Source organism: Elaeis guineensis, chromosome 10 (assembly GCF_000442705.2).
Source record: "Elaeis guineensis isolate ETL-2024a chromosome 10, EG11, whole genome shotgun sequence".
Lineage (NCBI taxonomy): Eukaryota > Viridiplantae > Streptophyta > Magnoliopsida > Arecales > Arecaceae > Elaeis > Elaeis guineensis.
Genome location: NC_026002.2, coordinates 32,398,193 through 32,418,421, shown reverse-complemented (window position 1 = coordinate 32,418,421; position 20,229 = coordinate 32,398,193). Strand labels below are relative to the sequence as shown.

The window sequence follows — 20,229 nt, the reverse complement described above, 5'->3', positions numbered from 1 at the left end:
ATGATATCTTAAATAATATATATGGCTTTCTAATACTTTATATGACTTTTCATAAATATATATGATATTCTGAATAATATATATGACTTTCTGTGAATATATATTACATCTTTAATAATATATAAACATAACATCTTGAACAATATATATGATTTTTGTGAATATATATGATATCTTGAATAATATATATATAGTTTTTTAATACTTTATATGATTTTCTGTAAATATATATGATATTTTTAACAATATATATAGCTTCCTGGTGCTTTATATAACTTTATGTCAATATATATAACATCTTGAATAATATATATAATTTTTTGATGCCTTATATGATTTACTGTTTATTACATTGTTCAGGATGCCATATATATTTATAGAAAGCATATATATTATTCAAGATGTCATATATATTGATAGAAAATCATATAAGATATTAAGAAGTCATATAAAGTATTAGGAAGTCATATATATTGTTCACGATATCATATATATTCATAGGAAGTCATATATATTATTTAAGATGTCATATATATATTGATAAAAAATCATATAAGGCATTAGGAAGCTATATATATTGTTCAGAATGACATATATATTCATAAAAAAGTTATATATATTATTCAGGATGCCATATATATTCACAGAAACTCATATAAAATATCAAAAAATCATATATATTATTTGAGAAGTTATAAAGATATAGAAAGTCATATATATTATTTAGAATATTATATATATTCACAGAAAGTCATATAAGATATCAAAAAATAATAATAATATTTTTTTTTATTTTTACGAAAGAAAGATTATTATTGTTACTGAAAATTAGAGAAAGAAAAAACTGAGCGAAGTTAAATGTCTACCTATCATTAAGTATTCTACATGCTCCAATGTAATTAGATGGTTCGCTCTACATCAATTTTATGGCACTGCACGCGGTGCACAAAAAATTGCTCTTTAGAAAAAACTGAACTCAAATTTGGGAAATTTTTGCCCAAAGCCCAATTCGCCCGATATTTTTTTAGACCACCCAGATTTCGATGTTAGTCAAGGTTCTTAAAACAAGGCATTTCAATTATCTTGAAAGAGCATAGACATTGAGGTAAAACCAAGATCTCCAAATTTCTTGGCTGACAGAGAATACAGAAACCTGTGGTGCACCATGTATGGTCCCCCTCATTGTCTCACAGGTCCACTGAGCTTTCCACACAAGATGACAAGTGTATGAAGACATGCACACTTGCATGAAAATTAATGGCACATAAGCTACCATACATGTCATCCTCCGCGCACATCTACGGCCATGCATCCATCAATACATGTGAACACATGTGCAAAGCCTTGTCTTGTGACCCACTCAGACGTGTGGAACCCAATGGTCCCAAATTAAAAAGCTGTCTATATCTTTTTGATCATCCTTTGGATTGGCCTTAAGCACTTTATTTAAGGCCCCCCGTGATGGTAGTTCCATGATGTTGGCAATGCAACCTCCTTGTTGCCTTTCCCTAGAGAAAAAGGCCAGGAAATCTGGTTATACTAGGTTAGGCAACCTGGATGCTGTTGGGGGCGTTTTATAATGAGGGTAGTCCCTCTTCTTGGGGTTTTGTAGCTAAAAGTCTTACCAAGCCTAGAGGGAGGCTTGAGAGGGGAAAGGTTCCCTTTAAACAAAAATAATCCATGCTTAATAGAGAGTCCGGGGCAGAGGGGACATGATGGCCTCCATATGCTCGTATCCGTGCCTGACAATGTCAAGGCACCATAAAGTGGAGCAAATGAGATGATGAATCTCCCGGACCCACCTTTCTTATACCATGATGTGGTGGTGTAATAATATATAGGTTAGGATGCATTCTATTGCCACTATCACATGACATGCATATAAACATGTATGCATGCTTATGAGGCAAGGAGGCAGATAATTGGCTGATGTAATGCAGATGATGTGTTGATGTAATAATGCTGATGCAAGTTAATTTGAGCCTACTGTTCATTTTTCAAAATGTTATGCTTTTTAAATAAAGACTTCTCAAAGCTTGCAACATGGGTAATGCTATAGGGCAACTGAGTAATGCTATGGGTTCAAACCCGGTACCAAGTACAAACATTTTGCAACTCGGTAATCCCTTGAGAAATAAATATATAGGGCAATCTTGGTGGAAGCCCCTATCTCCTTGTGTCATGGAGCATTGAAGCTTTTCTTGGTGCTAGATTTGGGCTCTGAAGCATTTTTCAAAAATAAAAACATTTACGCCAAGTGACACAAGGGGATTGGCAATGTGGGATTCTAGTATAAATCAGAGTTCCTTTTTTTAAACTAATATTCATTACAAGAAGCACATAAACAACTCCCAGTACAGAAGTTGCAAGCCCCTATTCTTCAAGAAATTAAACTATATAAATTACAACCCAGCGATTCAGCTCGGGGATTGCTTGATTTAGAGCATTTAGATTATAATTCCTTTATGTTTTGCAAATAATTTTTAGTCCCTCAATCCAACTTAAAATTTAGTACCTCAATTTGAAAACTTGTTGAAGTCTGTCCTAGAACGGTGACGTAACTTGATCAAGTTTCTATTCACTGACCATCCACAAACTCCCACAAATATATTTGCACATCTTTTCAGCCCTTCTCAACCACATCAAATTAAGTGTGATCCCGTGGAAAATTTTCTGGAAATAAGACCAAGCTTGGAAAGCCCTTCATTAATATATCAGTGGCTTGTGAATGTACCATAAAAATCAAATATAGATTAATTAAAATCAATATTTTTACAAAAAAAAATGATAACTATATATATATAGCGTATTAAGTGAGAAGAGTGGCTTAATGTGAGAGATGAGAGGATATAATAATAATCTTTGAATCTGCATCAATGGTTCAGATGAGTGCCACGCGTTCATACATGCGTGTTAAAAAAATTAAAATAAAAAAGAATAGATAAATCTTAAGAATATTTGGATAGTTTGGACAACCGCAACCTCATCACAGTTGATGTGGATCCAAAAGTTATTATTATGTCTTCTCACTTCTCACATTAAGTCATTCCTCTGATTTGATACGCTTCATATATATATATATATATATATATAATGTTTGATAAAGAGTAGAGTTGTCGTGAGAAATGCTAACAATGAACAACCCTCGTGGATCATTACCCCGGAGAAATGCAACTAGCCTTTGATTAACCGCAGTACACGGTAAAGCCACATCAGCCCAAGTGGCAGCCACTTAGAGGCAAAAACTTCGAACGAGAATACGCAATTTTCAAGTATGTTAGGTGTAAGAATTGTTCACAAGTTAGCATTGCTCCATTAAACACCATTCTTTGAGGCACTTTGAATCAAAGTAACATGATAGAGTTAGCACCCACTTATTGCAGCCACCTAAGATTCCCTCAACAACCGTGCCGTGAATTGATCTCATTTCGTTCGTAGAAAAATGCACATGATGTCCATCATGGCGGCCCATCGACAATACTCAAATAAAAACACTTTCGCTGACAGTGATTGTCATTAACTTGTCGCCAGATCTCACAAATAACGCAGCCATCGGCTTATAATCACTTCTATTAATCTTAACACTCGATCATCATGGACAGATAAGCGCATCGATAATGGTGGTTCTGGGTTCTCAAAGTTAATGATGTTTTCGAAAGGAGAGAAGAATCCAATGAACAAAAAAAAAAAAAAAAAAAAAAGGAAGAGGAGAGAGCAATAATCCAGGTTCCAGGAACAACATAACAAAAGTTTCAAGTAAACAGAAAAGGTGTACTTTCTCATCTTAGACACAACAAAAAGAGATAAGAAGAAAGGTGGTGGACAATTCCCTCAGCAGTACTAAGCCTCAATTCTACTTCCTTCCCCCACCCACTACAATGTCCCAAGTATCCATCAGGCGTGACACTCTAAAGTGGAGTACTATATTATACTGCTCCCATCCATCCAACCCTTAATTAAAACCTTTTCCTCCCACCCTCCTTTCCAGTGTCAGCTACACTCTCTTGTTGCATTCCATCATCATCCCCCACAAGAAAAAGCCTCCAACTCCCCATGGAGCAAAACTCTCCCTCTTGTTTCCTCTAAGGCTGGCAAATAGCAACAATTTCTCAACAACCACTTCCTTGCGTTTGACCACCTCCACAATTTGATTACTTCCGGCGAGCCGTAAACGTCTGGTACGTGACCGTCCCCGCCCCGGGAAAATCCTCGGCCGCTCGGTTCCTGCAGCTCAGCCCGAGCGGTTCCAACGCATTCGCCACCGCCGAACACACCCCGCCCTCGTCGCCGCCGCCGCCGGAGACCGACACCGACACCGCAACTGGCCGGAATACGTTCACGACCTTCCTTAAATAATCCATCATATCCCCTCCACCGACGCATTCGAAGCTGGCGTAGCTGTGGCCGTCCTCCGGCGTGACGTGGATCGTCGAGTAGCGGTCGCGGTCGAGGCCGTTCATCGAGTAACCGCATGGGTCGAAGGCGAAGCCGCAGACGAGAGCCCGCCGGTTGATGCCGCCGATCCCGGTCAACTCGGTCATCTCCGCCCCGGCTTCGTCGCCCGAGCGGTCGTCGCCCTTCCGACGATGAAACCGCCGTGCCAGTGAGCGGTCCAACTCCGTCATGCACACTTCTATCGTGGGACCGCAGGGTGGCAGCACCGAGAACTCGTCGTCGGCGGCGGAGTAGACGTGCCAAGAATGCGGGGAAGTGGCGGAGGGCATCACCGAGGCTTTTCTGAAGCGAAGGGTGGGGGGAGGCGGGCGTCGAGGAAGCGGACCTCGTCGGAGAAGCTGGTGTGGGGGAATGGCTGGGCGGCGGGGAAGATGAAGCTGCCGCGGGAGTAGCGGCAGGAGTGGAGGCGGAGGCCGAGGTCGGCGGCGTGGTGGAGGAGGGACGGGATGGAGCGGAGGAGCTGGGTGGTGCCGCAGGTCTTGAGGATGATCTTGTGGGGGTAGAGGAAGAGGCTGGATTCGGATAGCACGTAGGCATCGAAAGAGTGATTACCGGCGGCGGAGACGATGCTGCACTGCACGGCGTCGAGCACTTGCTGGAGATCATCGATCGATAGGTAGCGGAGGCCGAGGGGGTTGTCTCCAGAGAAGTGAAGCTCTAGGCGCTTCTCAAAGCCCTCGAAGCCGGAGACAGCCATGTCGAGCTAGTAGGAAGTGGTAGGAATAGAGTAGGAATAGTGGGAATATAGTTGGAATAAAATGGGAATAGTGGGAATAGTGGAAAGACTGGAGGGTGAAGAAGGTGAGATGCGTGGGAGGTGGGGGAATGGGGAGGGAGGGGGAAATTTATAGAACGGGAGAGTGAGGTGGGGAGGGAACGGCATGCGCGAGGCAACCGAGAATAATGATTGCGAGCATAATGAGGCGAGCGAGAGATTATATTGGTGGAGATCTTCATAAGAGGGAGCCAGCGAACGGAAACGGGAATTCAGCCCACGCGCAGGATCTAGTGGAGGAAGCTCATATCCAAATCCAAAAAATGCTTTATTTATGCCATGTATATACTCTTTATCCAATATGGCTGGAGTCTATACAAAAGAGAGAGAGAGAGAGAGAGAGATTGGAGTGTCATGTTTGGTCGAGTTCTTTCTTGGGAGAAGCACAAAGTGGAGTTTGGTCTCTGCCAATTGGAGCCAGTTAACCACCATTCATTAATCTACTGTTGGGTTATCGGAGTATACAGAAAGGCTATCTGCAAAAAGCCATGTAGTAATTGCTAGAGCTGCTGCTACACAAGTGCTCATGAACAATGGCTTATCTGCTGAAATGTACTGAAATGCTGTTGGCCTCTCATTATAACTTTAATTCTTCTTTTTTAGACCTTTTTATTCTATCCTCACGGTCACCTTTATTTTTTAAGTCTTTGCTTTTAACCGGTGGGTTGGAATTTTATCATTCCCTGCTATGTTTAACCTCATGAAGACAGAAAGGGCAATGATTTTTACTACTGTCACCAGCCAAAAACGGGAAAAAAAAAAAAAAAGAAAAAAAGGTAGAAGCGTGGATGCATCTATAGCCTCTAGTGGGAATACGACCACCCCTGTGTTGAACGGACTGTGTTGTCAGAAACCCTGATCTGATCAAAATCTTTTGGTGACCACTATGAAGGCCCAGATCTACATAGAATCTATTTGATGGATCCGATTGAACTTATCAGATGGACTTGGTGTCGATCCAATGGTGAGAATTTACGTGAGTCTTCCACAGTGGAGTGAAGAGATCATATCTAGAAAGCGGTGCGTGCATTGGGAGGTGGAGTGCCAGCTTTTCTATGAGTACTAAGGCTTTCATCCGATGAGTGAAACCAATCAAAAGGTGGGATGAGGCTTGGCCCAGGCTTGTCCTGCAGGTGGCTCACGCCAAGCACCAGGCGAGGCACTGCGGTGGAGATGTCAAGGAATCAATGGTTTATGGGCTGGACATCTGCAAAGGTGTACACATGCGATATCATCCTCTATGATGTGCACGCTGCATCGTAAAATGTCGTGCAGCCCTCGATGATGACTGTCATTGAGAGATAAACGATCATCAAACAATAACATGGCATGCACTCTTGGATGCCATCGAATAACACACACCGCGTACGGCATTCTGAGGCAACTGAGGTTATAGCACCCTGCTGCAGTGTGGCCCATGCATCATAGAGAATCCATGCTCTTATTTTTTTTTTTTCCAGTCCAGCTATATATGTGGACATGACGTACGTATTTTTGCCAATAACATAGTACAAATATTTGGCAAGTCTTGGTGTTACCATTCAGACTATTTTATTGACTTTATAACTCTCATTCGTCTCTTCAAATACTTCAAATTATTTTTGATCACTTAGTTTATAAACCCCAAAATACTATTGGACACCATCATGTATAGGGGCGTGGTCATGGCAAGACTGGTTAACCTTCTACTAGTCTCAATACTAATGACCAAGTTGACTGTTACTAATCTTGGAGGTTAGCAGGGGACCATCCGAGAGTCGATTGGCCAAACCTTAATTAATTATCAAAGGAGAAAAGAGACAAAAATTAAGAATATGGTGTAAATGAGTCCCATAAGCCATGTGGCTAACCTAATATGTGCATGTTCAATATCCAATTTCTCTAATACTCTATCTTAGATTTTATCTTTTTCTTCGTCTTGCCTAGCATCAAATCTAGTGATTTCACCTATTATACATTCAAAAAATCATATACACATAAAAGAGGCTCCTTCTTCAGTTTAGTGCCAAATAACCTAGTTGAGCCTTAATCGGTAGATGTGATGCCCTATCTTCGTACCGTGGATTAAAAGTTCCTATTTGAACATCTCATACGTACCAAATCTTAATTAACTCATGATATTCTAATACATAGAATAATCAGAGCCTTCAATAAACAGATGCTCCAATAAGAAAATCTTGTTTGTTTGATTAGTAGATAACTGTTTGACTGCTCCACTCACTAATGCCTACATGATAGCTACCAAGAGAGAGAGTTTTTAATATAGTTATTAGCTTAGTAAAGGACCAATCTGAATGCAGTTTTTATTTATCTATGTGATAACTTGTTGCTAGATAAAAATTCCACTATAAAAAGGAAAGAGATAGGCATATAAACAAGAGATCAGGGAGGCAACTGGAATCTAGAATCTTGATTTCTGGGGATAATATAATCTATTGAGAATGGTGACTTGCCTTATCCTTGACAACTTGAGATATAGGAATAAGATATGCCCCAATGTGAACCCCTTTCTTCTCTTCAGCTATTTTGCTCTATAAAGTCTAATTTATGGTAAGTTATCCATGCATAGCATGTTCAAGTATCCAAACAGCTCCTAATTCTATGAGATATCCATATTTTTCTCGAAATATTTTTTAAAAAATATTGCTATAAAAAAATTTACAATGTGATACGAAAATTCACATTGAAACAAGTAAACCATATTCAACACCTTTCACATCATCCTATAAAAGACAATGATCTCTCTTTTGACCCTACCGTCCATCGTTGGAGATCTCGACGGCAACAGTAAAAAAGAAAGAAAAGAAAAAAAAATATAAAAGAGCGCCAAATGTGTATATATGAACATGATTCTTTTGTTGCAAACATGAATAGTTAACATATTCTACTCAAGGAAGCCCTGCTTCTGTTATGCTTCATTTTCATGGTCTTTTTGTACTTAGGTCCCGGCTTTGCCGAACCCTAGTGCTGACCCAGCTACCAAAACCAGGCATAAATTGGAAGCCTGTAGATTGCCTAGTGTCCATCCTAACCCTAGCTTGGTCCCACTTCCTATCGTTTCCGTTCAGCTCCAGTTATAATTGAAGGGGCTCCACCTATCCCATCATACCCCGACAACTCCGGTGGGCCCAACCCATCCCTGCCTTGCCCATGCACCTGGTGCAATTGGACCGCGCAAATCCCACGGTGCATAACATGCCACGCGACCCTCGTATTTCACCGATTCGCTCTGCACCGTGCATATGCTCCGGGATTTGCCCACCTGGTGCATGCAATAATTTCTCGCCCCATAGCGTCTTGACACCTGGTGGGCCCTACTTGGGCTAGGCCCGACATGTGGGTCCCTCGTCATAGGGCGAGACACCATGGCGAGGGACCGGGAGGCCTTCAGCCGCCATACCGTCCAGCACGCGCATTGGAGAGGGACCCACAAACGCACTGCGCATGAGACTCTCCGAGCACACGCCGTGGGGACCACCGCCTCGGGCGTACGAATCGGTACGCCTGGAGGCGACGGGTGGCGGTGTGTATACTTTATGGCGCCAGGGTGGGTGGTGCACCGCGGAGAACGGGTCCGTGCACGCGCGCATCGATCATCCTTGGGAGTAGTGATTGAATAGGGAGAGTCATGACACTTGCAGGTCAAATTCTAGTGTGGGCTACAACTTGGAGCTATCTAAAAATCTAGCGACTTTTTTTTGCTGCATTTTACTTTGAGAAACGAGTAGGAAGCTTGCTTTTTATTAAGAAAATAAAAATAAAAATATTTTTAACTCAGCATTGGATTGCTCTTAGTATGTTTTAACTATTGTCTGTGCCTTTTCTTTGGTACTTAAGTTTTTCACATTCTTTATAAGTTATTCTTCAAAAAAATAAAATAATAACAAACATGCGTTACATATATATAGTTGTTTGTATTTATGCTTGTCGCAATCACGACCACCAACTCATATACAATCTTATTTTGCACTTTCTATATGTTTTAAGGATATTTCACTCGTCACATGATAGCAGCATGTTACGCATGATCATCTAGATGTAGCATATCTTATGATTTTTTTGGTATTCTTTATACATTATATCTCGAAGAGATAAAATAGTGACAAGCATCCATTATATAGATATTCCTTTATATTTATTCTAAGAGAAATGAAATAGTAACAAGTATGTGTTATGAAAATATTTCTTTGTGTTTACACATGAATTTTACAAGAGCTAGTCCTCTTGTGATTGTCAATATCATTTTTTACTTTTTAAATGTTTTAAGAATACTTGTCACATGATAGCAACATGTTATGCATGACTTGGATGCACAATATCTCATCTTTTTTTCTGAATATCCTTTACACATTATACCCAAGAGAAACAAAACAGTGACAAGCATGTGTTATGCCAATATTCCTTTGTATTTATACTTGTTGATGAATTTTATAAGAGGTAGCAATCTAGTGATTAGCAACTAGTATGCAATATTATTTTGTACTTTCTAAATGCATGTTTTAAGAATATCTCACATTATGGCAGCATGTTACACATGATTTGGGTGCACCATATCTCATGATTTTTTTACTATTCTTACACATCATACCTAAGAGAAATAAAACAGTGACAAGCATGCATTATGCAGATATTTCTTTGTATTTACACTCGTCAATAAAAATTATAAGAGCTAGCCCTCTCATAATTGCCAATTGAAAGGCAATATTCTTTTGTGCTTTCCGGGCATATTTAAGAATGTTTCACTTGTCACATTATAGTAGCATGTTACGTAGGATTTGGGTGCACCATATCTCATGATTTTTTTACTGTTCTGACACATCATACCTAGGAGAAATGAAATATTGATAAGCATGTGCTCTCCAAATATTTTTTGGTATTTATGCTTGTCGATAAATTTGTTAAAAGCTAGTCCTCTCGTGATTGCCAACCAGTCTGCAATATTATTTGATACTTTCTATATATTTTTAGGATGCTTTCACTTTATCACATGACAGCAGCATGTTATTTATGATTTGAGTGCACCATATCCCATGATTTTGTCGATATTCGTTACACATTATGTCCAAAAGAAATGAAACAGTGTCATGCTTGCATTATACAGATATTTCTTAATATTTATGCTCATCTACAAATTTTAGAATAGCTAGCTCAATCTTGATTACGGACTAGCATGCAATATAATTTTAGATTTTTTAGGTATTTTAAAAATGCATCGCTTACCATATGATTGTAGCATATTTTTCATGATCAAGACGCACCACATCTCATAATTCAAAAAGATCAACTATTCTCTACTTTTGCTGTAAGTATTGTCTCATATAATTTATATGTAAAAATAAAAATTATATCGATAACTAAATATTTTCAGAACAATATCCAACAAACTCTACACCCTCTTTTGTTGGCAAAGTGATGTGAACCAAGTATCTAGACAAACAATATGTTACCCGAATACTTTTTTTTCTTGCACTCCTCATATTTTTAATAAATTTTTTGATAAAAAAAAAAATCTCAACGCTGATGCATGGAACCCCAGATTTCTTGAAAAGAAGAATTAAAAAACTTTTTAAACACTAATTATATGACATACTATTTATTTTCTGAATTCTAGAAACCTCGTTTGTAACTCATATTTTTTAATAAAGATCAACATCTTTTGAGCCAAGTTGACCAGCGCGAGGAACAAGCCGGAAGGACGAGAATCTTTAGTTCGTACCCCTTCCCTCGCACCGTTAACGCAAGACCCGTCCATTCCCAAAGCGGCCAGGATCAGCTCCACTGACACTTGTCCCCTTAAGGAGGGATATGGACACATCCTGTTCGTGCCCCGCGGAACATGTTACCATGGTTCATCATGGACTCGTCCTGGCCTCATCGATGGCCTAAAAAGCTTGGGGAGAAAGAGGAGTACAGAATCGGTGGGTTTGGGAGCCGTATCAACCTCGGCGAATCGTCCTCTGGTTGCGCCCCGCCCCACATCATTCCCCGTGCGTCCAAATCCCTCTCGTTGCCCGTGCGACCCAGCATCATTCCACGTGTATCCGCATATATAATATATATGTACATAAATATCCATCACCTCATCATACCCTTCAGCGCAAGTATGATTCCCCCACTCCTCGGTTATGATTAGCGAGAATTCCATCATGGTCGTCCCCCGCTTTCAAAATGAGACCATCTACCTTGCGGAGCTCTAACATTTCTGGCACATTTGCAATCGTGTCGCCTTCTCCATGATTCCAGCCAAATCTTAGAGTCACCGTTTTGGCGACCAGGGAAAACAAGTAATGATCATTATAATATATGATTTTATATTTTATAAAATTAAATTATAATTGTTATTTTTGCATGTAAATTCTTTGAACAAGATATATGTTAGTTTCAAAATTTTGAAGTTTTGAGATCAAAATTTCCTCCAAAGGTGATTGCACAATCTAAAACAATACTATTTTTAATTTACTAAAAGGTGAAAGGAAAATAACATTCTTATTTTGTATGATTTTTTTGTTACGATAGTATCATAATAGTTATTGTAACGGTCAATAATGATTTTGGCGGGAGTCTATCCCAACGACATAATATATTATTTAAATTTTTATTCGAGCTCTTATTTTATTGAGTTTAGAAGTTGTTTGTGTTTTTAAAGCACAGGTTTAGTTATTAGAATTAAGAATTGCGGTATGTCAAGCCTGTTAGGTTCACGTCAAGTTGAAACATAGGTGCCCAATAGAATTCAATTGGTCTAAATAAATGTGCCAACAATTTAAAACCAGGCCTATATGACTTGTTTATGAAATAGATAAAGAACCATGCAACTAGTTTAATAAGCATCTTAAGTTGGTTGTTTTAGAAGATGGTATGATTAACATGCTGACTTGATTCCCCATTCTTAAACCTACATATAACATGACTAATTTGATACTAATTGACTAATATATTAACCAATATCAATTAATTGATTTTGTGTTTAACCAACATGTTGACATGACACCACGTAATTTTATTTGTGTGCAGTAAAGAGAGTTGATGATGTGTCGCTTCATGTTTGGGTCTTGGACATTTCAAATCAACATGGTTAAGAATGGATTGAGAGTAGGCCAAAGCTCCAACTTAGAATCCAACCCATTTGATAAATGAGTTATTTGCCAAAACTTCATGATCCAGTTTTGAAAATGGCAGATCTCATTCCTAAACCTGATCTAGACCTATCCTAAGTGGCTAGTCTGGTCCATGACAGATCTTGTGACCCTCTTGGATCATTATCTTTCCCCTTTATCTAAATGCAACATCTTGTCCTATGCTCTATAAATATAATCTTTGCCAAATCTCTAACAAATATGTATCATTTCTTATTCTCCTACCTCTCATTATTCTCATTTGCAAGTTTTAGAGATCTTTTGGTCTATCTTAAGCTCATCCTAGTTGTCTATTAAGTATAATCAACTAAGTAGAACCAAACCTATCCCATAGGGTGCCCAATTTCATCGAATAAGTGTACCCAACTACCTTGCCATAACAAGTATAAACTTACACCTTAATTTTACTCATGTAGATTAGCATGCATCTGGCCACACTTGTATCCAATTGGCTTATTGATGGGATACCCTTGGATATGTTGGAGTTCACTTAGGATTTGGTTGCTTTGTAGGGCTTATAACATTTTGCATACTATAAACTTATTGCTTTTGTGTACACATTATTTTAGATTTATTAGTTGTCTTTTTGGTTCTTTTTTTATTTTAATTAGAAAAGAAGTACCCTAGATGCTTAAATAGATGTGTTGGTTTAGTGAGTGGTAAGAAGTAAAAAGGAAAAGTTAGACCATTTTCGTATTATTTGTGATGACAAATTCTCAATTTCAGAATATATATCAAAATAAAAAGTAAAATGAATTCATAGTAATACAATGGCTTGAGAAAAAATAAATAAAAAAAAATAATGCACAAAATGTAGAGTTTTTTTGGAGGGGCATGTGGGTCCTAATTGTAAGAAGAGAAGGCTTAAGAAGTACAAACCAGATGTTTTACACATATATAGCTAGACATGAAGCTATTGTTGTTATGTTTAGTATTGACTCATGTAGTTCCCACTCAGAATGTCCATGTCCAAGTAATCTGACTATTTAAGATTTAAGAAATAACTTAATTTAAATTACTTCCCTTGGAAAAATAGGCAATTTGACAGTATATGCTTCATAGATCTAAGAAATGTTTATAATATCAAATATCAAAAAGCATAATATTCTCTTCTTCAAGATCAATATTTTATGAAAATCATAATCGACAAATATATCAAATAAAAACCAAATATCAAAGTATAGGTAGATTTAACGAATCTATTCACTTTATGCGTACATTATTCTTGAGGAATAAAGTTACTATTCCAAAAAATATTAGTGCATACACATATAGATATTTTTTTTTATTCCCCAGCTCAAAATAATAATTACGAATGATGTTTCCACCATTGCATGCATGTATAGTAGAACAAGATCCAAACTATTTACCAGCTTATTTCCAAGGAGCACAAATACCAAAATTAAGGACAAGTCTCTATTTCCTTAGCTAATTCACTTGTCAATCTATCTGCTCGATCATCTTGTCCACCAGCAAAGTTATACACTCGAAAAGCCAATTGAAAGGCCCTCCACAGCATCTTTGACAGGTCATTTGGTTTGGATTTGGCTTCTTTAGTGGTTTCCTTTGCTTCTCTGCTCTCCTATAATGGCAGCCCAAGTCACTAAAGATTAGTTAAAGCACATCACAACCTTCTCTTGCCATGATAAGAAGACAAAAAAATATTGTTTCTTGTAATTGAGAATATTCATGCTTGTTGAATTTTTATTCTCGATATTGGAAGCAATTTGATTGATAAGCGTTGAACTGGGAGGTTAATAATATAGGTGAAAAATTGTCCTAATAAATACAAGTAATATTAGTCATATAGATATGAATGCATTGAACCATACCTTAAGTGCCATTTCTATGCAATTTGATGACAAGTCAACCATAGATTCTTTAATCCGTAAAAGAACACCAAAGTCGAAAATGATATTATGGATTTGGAATCGCTTGGATTCTTCATCTTTGGTACGTTCTATCACGTCCACTTCTTTCTTTATCTATAAGAAACAAGTAAACTAGCATATTAAAATTATACTGATGCGTGATCAATTGGTATCATTCATTAGCATTTTATGAAATTACCTTATTGAAATATGATTCAACCTTGTCAAGTTGTTGGGCAATAGGAGATGTTGACTTCCAGCCCTTCAGTGTTGTGGCTATTGCATCCAACTTTACATATAATGCTGCTGCCATTCTTATGTTCTCCAATTTTTTTGAAGGGAAGTCTTCAAATCTAGCTAACACCTGCAACAGCCAAAGATATCAACTAGGTAAGCCAGAAGAATTTACAAGGCAAACCATGAATCTATACTGCCAGTATTCATCAAATGTTACATTAATTTGCATGTTGCACTACCTGTGTTTCATCAGTCAAATTTTCAAGATGCTGCTCAATATGCTGATGAAATTTTAATAGCTCTTTCATGTCCTTTGTTCTAAAAGAATTAATGGCAGATTTTGTCTCCATAATTGTTGTTGCATACTTTCGAACATCTTCTTCAATTTGCTGAAAGTAAGCTGATCTGATAGTACAAGACAACATTATAAGATGTCAAATTAAAGCATTAACCAAATCATTAAAATAAAGATGCCCCTCCTTTTATACCAAAGACTTATGTCTTGGATACACAGACCTTTTTGTCATCTCAGCTAATGCATCGGCCATTCCTTGAGCCTTGTGATCACCACTAGAGCCACTTGCAACTTGACTCTTCCTTCCATCAGATGTTTGACTATTTAAACTAGACCCCTCCACCTTTCCCTTCAGAAGTCTATATAAATTTCCCATTTGAGATGATCTTTTCAATTTGGTATCATTTCTGGCACGTAGTGCCTTTGCTGCACCAAGGGAAGGAGGTGGTGGGGGTGCAGATCCTGGTTTTGCTGCACCCAAGGGTGGAGGCGGTGGGGGTGTGACTCCAGCTGCGTTTGGTATACCTAGAGGAGATGGTGGGCATATGGATCCTACTTTTGTTGCACTCAAAGGAGGAGGTGGTGGGGTTGCAGATTCTTTTAGAGATGGCAAAGGTGGCGGTTGAGTTGATAATGCAACGGGAGTTGGGGGTGGTGCCGGGGTTGTTAATGATGCAAAGCTTTTTGGTTGAGAAGCTAGTGGAGGAGTTGGTGCAAATATATTGCATGGAGTTGGAGTAGATGATGGTTGTGCAGAGCCTTCTAGTAGAAAGATAGTTGGTGCTGGTGACATGGTTTCTTCTGTCGAAGCAATGGATGATGGTGGTGAAGCAGCGGATGGTTGTGAGATCAACATGGTTGCTTCAGAAGGTTTATGGCTATCAGCTTGATCATCATCATCTATGGTCATGGCATATGCAACAGGTTCTAATTCCATTTGTCGATGGCTATGTGATCGAAAGAACATGGGTACTCCAGTTAGGATCATAGGTGATGATGGTGGTGTAGGAGTTGGTGATGGAAGTGGAGCTTTCAAATGCAAGAAAGGTATGTTTTGTAGAATTGGTATTGTAGCTTCAGAAGTCTTGTTGCCATCTTCCTCGCTGTGTTTGTCAAGGTCATTTGAAATTGATCCCAAGTTCATTGACAGATGCTTAGATGTTGGTGTTGAGACAGGTGTGGTGAAATGTGGAGTTTTGCCTCCATAAACAGGACTATCATCCCCTATCTCAACACAAGGAAATGGATTTATAATCATTGGTGTCTCTGGGGAGTCCAGTTCAAGGTCATTGTCTATCTTTTCTGCTTGGTGTGAAGGTTTGGAGCTCTGATCAGATGTGAGAGGGAACATGTGGAAGGAAAGATTCTTGACATCTAATGGCTTCAATTTTGTCAGTGCTTGAAGTCTTAAAGGGCGAAGTAGAGGTGGTACGTAGGCAGTGTTTGAGAATTCCTTGGGACTTGAGTTGCATATTGACGGTTGGGAGAGCACTGACGTTGGTGTGACTGGATTGTTACAATGGTATAACTTGCCTTGCCCACCCTCAATCATAGAGATATTAATGGAGCTCTTTTCCATGAGATCAAACACTTCTTTTGCTTGTGAGCTCATGGAATCCAGTCTCTTAAGGACTTCTTGACCTATAATAGGATAAGATTTGTCATTAAAGGCGAAAGTGCTTGTTCATAACACTTAGTCGTGTCTGTAGCCATCTAAAACTAAATAGAAAAACTGCATACCAAGTTGTTCGAAACTAAAATTTTTCAGGTCTACCTCCTTGAATCCAAATTTCTCTGACTGATTGTATTTTTCCGACCAATAATTTCCAGCAAATTTGAGGGCTTTGTAGAGATGTAGTAATATCTGTAATATTTTTTGCTTCAAAGTTAATTATCATTTTGTAAGAAATAAAACACCAACTTAAAAAACTTCTAGGGCAAACTTAATTGATAATAATTAAAACAGTTAATCGTGAATACTTGCGACATTGCAAATCAGCAAGCATATATATATATATATATATATATATATATATATATATATATATAGATATGAAGTTAAATGGTTATACATGTGGCAAGAAATTATATATTATAAAAAATTAATTTCTTATGTGCAAAGAACATTGATGCATGTGTGTTTCTTTTAAGCCTTACTTGAATGCGCTATAGGATAAACCAGTAGGTTGACACTTCACTAAACCTGATTTATAGATTCGCGATCAACTTCAGAGATACAAATGCATGACATGCACTTGGGATACAATTTCTGTAGGTCCTCCAAAGTTTCCAGCAATACCTACAATTAAAAAGGAAAAAAAAAAAGAATACATTAGTCCACAATCTTTTGAAGAGTGGAGATGGGTAAGTAATCAAAACAATGTCAAAGCAATGAAGCATGGTGAATGTGAGCAATAAAAGGTCAGCTGTGAAAGAATTTTTAAGCTATACTTATAAAAGACTATAGGAAATAAAAGCATATCTATATCAAGCTTTTTAGAACTAAAAATCAAGCTAGAAAGAGATTTTGTTAGTAAACAAAGATTAATTAGTAAATATTAGCATTTCATTAATTTTTTAAAGCAATTTTTTCCTTCATTATTCAAATATCATCCCCATGATATTGTTTTGGATCTTGGAGTAATAAAACAATAAGCTAAAGACTTACTATTTTCTTTGCTTTTTTTGGGGTAGTAAATCTTTTAAAATGAGCAGCTCATATTATAACATGATACTATCGTATTTTACTTTCACTTACTGTCTTAGATGCAGGTGAAGTAAGCTGAATTTTGTTTAGAAATAGTGAAGCAACAATTGCATGTGAGGACAAAATAACCTTTTAGATGAACAATTTAGCTTTTCTATTTTACAAATTAATTTGAAATATTATCAATTATTTTATGTAACTATTACTGTTTTCTATAATTTAAATGGTTCAAATTATAATAAATTATTAAAACTAGTTTAATAAAGAAAATTATGAAAAAGAAATATAGATGGATAATATAAAATTACATACATTTATTCACTATGTATAAGGATGGTTTGTTATAGAGAAATTACGTACCATCAATAATGTATATCAATTGATTGAATGTTAATGAGCCTACCTTTTTTTAAATTGTATAGAACCTCTAATTTACCATATTACGAATTGGTCTAGCCTGTATACTTAATTATAGATATTCTTTAGAAAAAAATGGACACACTTAAAATAACCGAGTAGGGAGACATTATAAACTACCAAAAAAAAAAGAAGAAAAACTCTTGTAAAAGGAGGTCACTTTTAATGTAAGTAATTATAGATAAAAAAATAGTTAGAAGGATCTATTAATTATATTTAGTATTATAATGATAAATCATACATGCTGTGATAAATATTATATAGATAAAGTATAGCAACTAAACAATAATACTTTAAAAAAAAAATCTAAGTCTGTTTAAATTTGTAATTTAATTAAATCTTAAAATATAAACAAAAAAAATAATGAGGACATAATATAAAATGAAAATATTAAATATAGTCAGGGATTTAATTGAAAAGGCTACCCACAAACATAGAAAATAACTAAAGTTCAAGAAAATTATAGTTTTCTAACTTGGATGATAGCTTGATCATAAATTTGCAAGCAAGCTTCGAGGTTTTATTGAAGTTCATATCTTTCTAGCGTCTAATTTTAGAAAAAGATTTTATAAATATACAAGCAAAGTGTTCAGCCAACTATCTGAATAATGATAGCCATCTTTGCAATTGATCGAAAAGATCAATACAAAAGAAATAAAGTAACCAATCAGGTTTAAATCTGCTTATTTATAGTAGATAAAAGATTTTCATGTTGTATCCACGTGACCAACACAAGACCTTTCCTTGAATGAAGAAGTATTTATGGATGCAAGGAAAGATGTCAAGTGGATGGACACAAGAAATAGATGATTAGTACCTCATGCAATGTGGTGTGCTTATCCTGAGAAGGCAAATTAAGGACATCCCTGAAGCTGAGAATCTTGTCCCTCAAAGCCTCTTTTAGCAGCATGTCACCCTCTTGTTCGCATGCATTGTTGACTGCCAGACCTGCTAATCCCTTCTGCGACCATGAATGCTCGAAAACCTTTTCTTCCTGGACAACAGATGGTAGTTTCCAGTCATGAACATATTTTTTGGTTCCCATTCTTGTAATATACTTCAACCAGGATTAATTTCAAGAGTGCAACACTCATATAGGACAAAGCGTCAAGGTCACTGCTCACCTGAAAACATTGGCGACCAATGAATGATATAGGTGTGGACTGGGGACGACGGATGATTGCAGGATGCATGGCTCTCCTCCTCCTCCTTAGATTAAAATTCTTTTGTTTTTCTCTGGATTGGAGGTGCTCGGAGGAATGGTGGTTAGCTTCAGCCCATCTTCGAAGCGGGTTGACATCGAAGATTGGCTTGAGAGGAGGGTCGTAAGCTGCAATCCTTTGGCTTATAATCCTTAAAGCCAATTTACTTGATGTCAATACTAGAAGGAGGAGGAGGAGGAGGAGGAGGAGGAGGAGAGGGAAGTTGGCGATCTTTGCAATTTTGTATATAAGATAAAAGATAATGGAAACGAATATATCCTTCTTGCCTACAATCTATCAATATATATATATATATATATTAACAATAACAGTTTTTGGACTAAATGATTCAAAATTGGGAAGGAGATGGGAGGAGAATGAGAAGGAAACAATTTTTTTGCCTCGCATCCGTCGTGCCTGGAGCGGCAACAAACAAACGGGAAGAGGCCACGGGAGGTGGCTCCCGCCGCGCCTGGGAGCCGCGCTTCCTTGCACTTGAAACCGTCGCCCACCCGCCCTCGGCACCAGAATAGAGAACAAACCCCGCAAGACATGGTTCTACTACTAGCAAAAACCAGAAAAAGGGGAGAGCATAAAATGGAGGAGAGTGGGAAAGAGCGGCAGGCAGACCATCAAGGTCGCTGCATCAGTTTCCTCCCTACCTGACGCCATTTTTAGGAGCCTGAGTTGAGTCCCAATTGTTTGACCGTATGGGCCATGCTATCACACACGCCAGCTCTCGCACATGCAGCACATCTAAGGAAATATAGAAGGCTATGATTTCATCGTTAGAAATTTCCCCTTTTTTGTTTTTTGGTTCCCCAGTGTATTATCTCTCATTATATTTTTATTAAGAACCAAACTAAATGCATGTATTTAGTGTAGCAGATTTATAGCAGATGAGAGTTTGGATCAATGAATATCCTCCTGTTGTTTATACATTACATTGCCTGCACTTGAATAAAATGGCTATCCTTTCCTATCAGGGAAAAAAAAAAAAATTTTTTTTTTTTATTTTCGCAAAACCTTTTCTAAGCAACCAAATCTATCCTAAGAAAACTACCATTCTTGAAGTTAATTTGATCTTGTCTCTTGTCACGTAGGCTGCATTTTTTAAATTCAAAATTAGGATGT

General features: G+C 37.6%; 2 protein-coding genes across 2 annotated transcripts; both read right to left on the bottom strand.

The window, feature by feature from the left end:
- Positions 1–3,727: 3,727 nt before the first annotated feature.
- On the bottom strand, positions 3,728–5,260 carry LOC105052707 (S-adenosylmethionine decarboxylase proenzyme 4-like). The gene is given in 2 exon segments (XM_010933625.4): positions 3,728–4,753; positions 4,756–5,260. Coding segments are annotated over 2 exon segments (999 nt in total). The 5' UTR covers positions 5,153–5,260; the 3' UTR covers positions 3,728–4,151.
- Positions 5,261–13,608: 8,348 nt separating this feature from the next.
- On the bottom strand, positions 13,609–19,897 carry LOC105052791 (uncharacterized). Its single transcript, XM_029267132.2, has 9 exons — positions 19,018–19,897; positions 18,711–18,887; positions 16,973–17,068; positions 16,510–16,633; positions 14,991–16,410; positions 14,714–14,879; positions 14,437–14,601; positions 14,199–14,351; positions 13,609–13,948 (listed from the first exon to the last, which is right to left on the bottom strand). The coding sequence occupies exons 1-9, from the start codon at positions 19,084–19,086 to the stop codon at positions 13,769–13,771; spliced, it is 2,550 nt and encodes an 849-aa protein (XP_029122965.1). The 5' UTR covers positions 19,087–19,897; the 3' UTR covers positions 13,609–13,768.
- Between the last annotated feature and the right edge of the window lie 332 nt (positions 19,898–20,229).

Excerpts from the sequence above, each read along its gene's own strand:
- LOC105052791 (XM_029267132.2), bottom strand. The coding sequence starts at position 19,086 with ATGCATCCTGCAATCATCCGTCGTCCCCAGTCCACACCTATATCATTC. Across the intron at positions 16,634-16,972 it reads ATCGCGAATCTATAAATCAG|ATATTACTACATCTCTACAA; the intron begins GTTTAGTGAAGT and ends AAAATATTACAG. Across the intron at positions 14,352-14,436 it reads TTGAATCATATTTCAATAAG|ATAAAGAAAGAAGTGGACGT; the intron begins GTAATTTCATAA and ends TGTTTCTTATAG.